Raw genomic sequence first — 6,000 nt, 5'->3', positions numbered from 1 at the left:
TGGAGGGAGGGGTGGGGGCGGGGCGGGGGACGAGAGGAGAGGATGATGGAGGACATATTTAGAAGAGAGCCTCGAACTTGGCTCACGATCAGTAACTACGGGGAACAAACCCTTCTCTTTTTTTTTTTTCCCCCCCTGTGAAATAATTTCACAAATTGTGCTTATATGTGTCAAACGCTTGCTTCAAAACAACCTCAAGCGACTTCCTCAAAAAGCAGCTCACGCAAATGTACAAAACATCTGTGTTTTCCTTCCTCAGTCTTGTCTCTGGTAACATCCGTTGACTAAGATCCATATATGGTCGCGGCAGGACTTAAACAGAGACCCATTCGATGTGTCACCATAGAGGAACGGTGGGAAAACACAGTCTTGTAGACAGCCGCAAGGTTAGGACTGCAGAGACCGTGGCCCAGGGTGCTGATGCATGCTGGGATGTGGAGTTGGGACTCACTTGTTGCTCTTGTTGTCTGATGGGGCCGGAGACGTTGCGCTGAGCCTGCATCATCTGCTGCTGGATTTGTAAACGCTGTACGCCTGGAGAGAGGGAAGAGGGGGGGAGAGAGAGAGAGGTAGAGAGAAGGAGGGAGAGAGAGGAGAAGGGAGAGGGTGAGAGAGAGAGGTGAGAGAGGAGAAGGGAGAGGGAGAGAGAGAGAGAGAGAGAGAGAGAAAAGGTGAGAGAGGAGAAGGGAGAGGGAGGGAGAGAGAGAGAGGGAGAGAGAGAGGAGAAGGAAGAGGGTGAGAGAGAGGGGAAGAAAGGAGGAGCGCGATGAGTCATCCACATCGTCCAGACCATGACTAGTGTGTGCCCCCTCGGGTTGCCATGACGCGAGGCGCTCTCTCGCTAGCAGGAGCAGCAGCAGGGCTGCCCTAGAGGAGCCGACACAGGCCGGCGACTCACCATTTGCAGTTGCTGAAGTTGGTACAACAGGGTCATTTGTTGAGGGTTAATTGGTGAGGTTAAAAGTGCAGGGTTCAGACCAATGTTTTTTGCTGCAAACTGCAAGAGCTGTGCTTGAACCTGGAGGCAGAGATGAGAGTAGGAGGGAGAGAGAGAGAGAGAGAGAGGTGTGGGGGGCGCCTGTCACAATCACTTTCAAACACGTCACGGCAGCACCACCAGAATGAACCAGATGCTTGGGAGTTCCTGCATCTGGCGGCGTGGGAGCCCAACACACTGCAGCGTCAGGTCAGGGTGGAGAGGAGCTGGCTCCGTGTGTGTGTGTACCTGAGGGGAGAGTAACTGAGGCACTTGAGCTCGTAGACTAGGCTGGGAGGAGCTGAGAGGTGGCACTGACGGCTGGGGAGACTGCTGCTGCTGCATGGGCCGGGCTTGTGCTGCTCCGCTACTGCCAAACATTCCACTCTGCATCTACACACACACAGGCCGTCATGCACACACACACACACACACACAGGCCGTCACACACACACGCCGTACCCATGCGCGCACACCGTTCACACACACACATTCACGTCGTTAGAACTAGGAAGCACTATCATTAAGCGCTCCAAGGCGAAGCAGTATTAGTATCAGTGAAGTCAGGTGGCTGAGCGGTTAGGGAAATCGGGCTAGTAATCAGAAGGTTGCTGGTTCGATTCCAAGCTGTGCAAAAATAACGTTGTGTCCTTGGGCAAGGCACTTCACTCTACTTGCCTCGGGGGAATGTCCCTGTACTTACTGTAAGTCGCTCTGGATAAGAGTATCTGCTAAATGACGTAGTGTAGTGTAAATGTATTAGGTAAGCAAAGCGGACAGATTCTAGACAACTCTGATCCCCAGACTGGCGCTATTAGTCAGGAGTATCGAGTTCTTAACTTGACGTTGTGCGCATTTGGCCTTGTGTCGAATGGACGAGAGATACAGAATATCATGTCCTCCTTAAAAACCACATTGAAAAGGCTTCGACCCCAACGAGCATTCCATTGTGGCATCCCGAGTACTTAGGCACGGATCTGAACTCAATGACTGGATTGGACGCTGATAAAGGCCCGTTTGTGTGCGTGCACACAAGACCACTTCTCCATCAAGGCAGAGCTCCCCTCCATTCAACATGTGTCATAACAAACCCAGCCCATGTTCCCTCTTTATGGGTTTTCAAGGACTGAGCGCTCAATGCAACCTCGCTGACATCCGTTCAGCTATTGGGTGCTCGTAATATGAGTGTGTGTGTGTGTGTGTGTGTGTGTGCGCATGCAAATGTTTTTTGTTTGGTGCTTGTGGGTTTTCGGTTTCGCTAACTGAAACGGATACGGTTGTGTGTGTGTGCGGGCCCATTTCTCCCCCACACCTCGCCTGTGACTGAGTTACATGACTGTGTGTGTGTGTACCTGTCTGTTGTTCAAGTTTTGCATGGCCAGCCCCTGTGAGCCCAGGCCCTGCAGGCTGCCACCGCCCATGGAGGGGAGCTTCAGGCTGGGAGAAGGCATTAAACGGTGAGGAGGGGGCGTCATCTGAAATAACACCGTCCTGGGGGGGGGGGGAAGAGAGAGAGAGAGAGAGAGAGAGAGAGAGAGAGAGAGAGAGAGAGAGAGAGAGAGAGAGAGAGAGAGAGAGAGAGAGAGAGAGAGAGAGAGAGAGAGAGAGAGAGAGAGAGAGAGAGAGAGAGAGAGAGAGAGAGAGGAAGAGAGAGGGGAGAGAGAGGGGGAGAGAGAGGGGGAGAGAGAGGGGGAGAGAGAGGGGGAGAGAGAGGGGGAGAGAGAGGGGGAGAGAGAGGGGGAGGGGGGGGAGGTTTAGGTTTTTTCAACTTCCTGCTATCGTACATTGGTTAGCCTCACTACCGTGCTTGTTGATAAGCAATGGAGCTCTCTGCAACCGTTCCGTGAGGTCACCTTATCCAGGAAGGGGCTGCGGTCGGAGGAGGGGTCTTGGAGAGGGCTTGGGGGCGGCTACAGTAAGGGCTTGTTCATGCCGTTGTTGTAGTCGGCCATGCCATGCCTCTCTTATCCAGCTCCGTCTTCTTCTCCAGCAGAGCGCCTGCAGGGGAGAGAGGCCCGTGTTACGCTTAGAGAACACACACACGCCAACTCACACACGCTGGCACAAACACACACACGCCAACTCACACACGCTGGCACAAACACACACACGCCAACTCACACACGCTGGCACAAACACACACACGCCAACTCACACACGCTGGCACAAACACACACACGCTGGCACAAACACACACACGCCAACTCACACACGCTGGCACAAACACACACACGCCAACTCACACACGCTGGCACAAACACACACACACACCAACTCACACACGCTAGCACAAACACACACACGCCAACTCACACACGCTGGCACAAACACACACACGCCAACTCACACACGCTAGCACAAACACACACACACACCAACTCACACATGCTAGCACAAACACACACACGCCAACTCACACACGCTGGCACAAACACACACACGCCAACTCACACACGCTAGCACAAACACACACACACACCAACTCACACACGCTAGCACAACACACACACACACACACCGACCAACTCAGGCACACTAGCACACACACACACACGCCAACCTCACACACGCTAGCACAAACACACACACACCGACCAACTCAGGCACACTAGCACAAACACACACACGCCAACTCACACACGCTAGCACAAACACACACAGACCAACTCACGCAGACTAGCACAAACACACACACAGACCAACTCACGCACACTAGCACAAACACAGACACACACACCGACCAACTCAGGCACACTAGCACAAACACACACACGCCAACTCACGCACGCTAGCACAAACACACACAGACCAACTCACGCAGACTAGCACAAACACACACACAGACCAACTCACACACGCTAGCACAAACACACACACACACACACACACACCGACAACTCAGGCACACTAGCACACACACACACACGCCAACTCACACACGCTAGCACAAACACACACACAGACCAACTCACGCACACTAGCACAAACACAGACACACACACGACCAACTCAGGCACACTAGCACAAACACACACACGCCAACTCACGCACGCTAGCACAAACACACACAGACCAACTCACGCAGACTAGCACAAACACACACACAGACCAACTCACGCACACTAGCACAAACACAGACACACACACCGACCAACTCAGGCACACTAGCACAAACACACACACCAGCAGACACACACTGACACACACGCACCCCAACACAGACTTACTCATGGCCTGGTCCAGATTCATGTTGTTGCTCTTCAAAGCCTCCTCTGCAGGCTCCCTCTGTAACAACATGGAGCGCTTAGTGACAAGTACACAGATAGAACACAACGACAGAGATGAGTGAGTGTGTGTGTGTGTGTGTGTTCCCTACCGGGAAGCCCATGTCGGTGAGCTGCTTGATGAGGCGGTTCATATCCAGGCCTCGTCTGGCTTGGAGAGCATCTTCCCCTGAACCAACACACAGGAGACAATCAGACCAACCCAACCAACACAGTGACAAGTAGCCGTGACTACAAAGTCGAGAGGAAAAAAAAAAAGCACTGGATTTATGCACGTGCGTCCTGGGTGGGTGACCTCTGACCTTTGGCGGGCCCTTTTTGGGCTGGTTGCCCCAGGAGGAGGAGCCGCTCTCCTGGGAGGCGGGGCCGCTCCACATGTCCCCGTTGTCAGCGTCCCATTGGCCAGACGGCATGTCCATCTCCTCGCCTGCGCCGCCCCAGCCATCTTGCATAGGTTTGGGGGCCGGGGGACGGTGGAGCGGACCTTGAGTGTCAGTTGATAGGACGGCAGACAACAGATCAAGTTATTTTGGAACAGGACTGGCTTATCCAGTCATGGCAGCCTTTAACAGTGCGTTTTCAAGGACATGCAGTTCACAGAACAAACCACTTGGGGGCAGTGTTGTCGTTCGATAATCTACGTCTCGACTGCCTCCCCATCAAGAAAGTGTTTTGGAACCACGATTTGAAAACGGGGACGAAAAACCACCATGGAAAACGATCGACAGAAACAAAGGCTTGTGGGTAAAGAACACGTGTACTGGTGGTGTCCTCTGCTAGTGTTGTGTGCCGTGTTTGCGCAGGTCGTTTACCTGGCTTGCAGGGCGCAGACACGGGGGGCCCGTTGCTCCTGCCGTAGGGTCCAGAGGGCTCGTGGCCCCCGTGGCCCCCGTCCCCCCAGCTCCCCACGCCCCCCGGGGGCTTGCCCCACGCGGAGGTGCCGTTGTCCACGGAGGCGGACGGGGTGGCGGGCTCCCCCCAAGCTGGCTCCGACTTGGGCTGGGCGCTGCTGGGCAGCTCTCCCCAGCCTGGAGGAGGAGAAGAGGGCGGGGGGGGGGGGGGGAGGGACGTGGTTAGAATCGGACCACCAGACTGACCACCATCCTGACGTCTGAAAACCTGACATCGTCAGCTAATTTTATGTCATTTTCTGACATCATTTTATCCAAAGCGACACACACAGTGCCTATAGTTGATGCAGCAGATCGATAGTCAGTGGGGGAAAAAATTCATTCGAATCAAGCTACCTTTACATCTAGTCTTACATATCCAGCATACGGTGAAGCCTTTCCTGCAGCAACCTAGCTAAGTGCCCGAGCAGACGTGGTATAACCACGCGGGCCTCGAGGCGGGAGGATTCCTCCCATCCACGCCTCGGCACCGACTGAAAGTCCCCGTCTTCGCGGCGCTTGGCCTCAGTCGCCGACCCACAGAGCTGTACTGACATGTTAATCGGGGAGGCGGGCCGAGGGTTGACTGCGCCACGGAGAGGGCTAAATATAGCCGGCTTTCATGGCAGCGGAGACAGCAGGCCTTCGCATGCCCAGCCTGCTCAGGAGAAGGATGGCAGCAGCAGCCATGTTCGGTTTAACTCCTGGCCCACACCCAGCCTCCCCCCCCCCCCTCTCTCTCTCTCTCTCTCTCCCTGGGCCGAGGGCTTCTGTGTGTGAGTCTTAGATGGACTGGCACATAATAGGCCCTGTGTGTGTGTGTGTGTGTGCACTTGTGTAGTGGAACTCC

General features: G+C 54.5%; 1 protein-coding gene across 1 annotated transcript in view; it reads right to left on the bottom strand.

The window, feature by feature from the left end:
- The window catches only part of tnrc6c2 (trinucleotide repeat containing adaptor 6C2), a 46,102-nt gene that overhangs the window by 7,794 nt on the left and 32,308 nt on the right, over positions 1-6,000 (bottom strand). The window contains 11 exon segments of the mRNA XM_062448899.1: positions 899-1,018; positions 1,226-1,369; positions 2,329-2,427; positions 2,429-2,467; positions 2,830-2,933; positions 2,936-2,974; positions 4,204-4,261; positions 4,353-4,396; positions 4,399-4,429; positions 4,563-4,744; positions 5,073-5,288. Of these exon segments, the coding sequence (XP_062304883.1) occupies positions 899-1,018; positions 1,226-1,369; positions 2,329-2,427; positions 2,429-2,467; positions 2,830-2,933; positions 2,936-2,974; positions 4,204-4,261; positions 4,353-4,396; positions 4,399-4,429; positions 4,563-4,744; positions 5,073-5,288 (1,076 nt within the window).

This window comes from Osmerus eperlanus, chromosome 22 (genome assembly GCF_963692335.1).
Source record: "Osmerus eperlanus chromosome 22, fOsmEpe2.1, whole genome shotgun sequence".
In the NCBI taxonomy this organism is placed as follows: domain Eukaryota; kingdom Metazoa; phylum Chordata; class Actinopteri; order Osmeriformes; family Osmeridae; genus Osmerus; species Osmerus eperlanus.
This window is presented reverse-complemented; position numbering and strand designations above follow the sequence as displayed.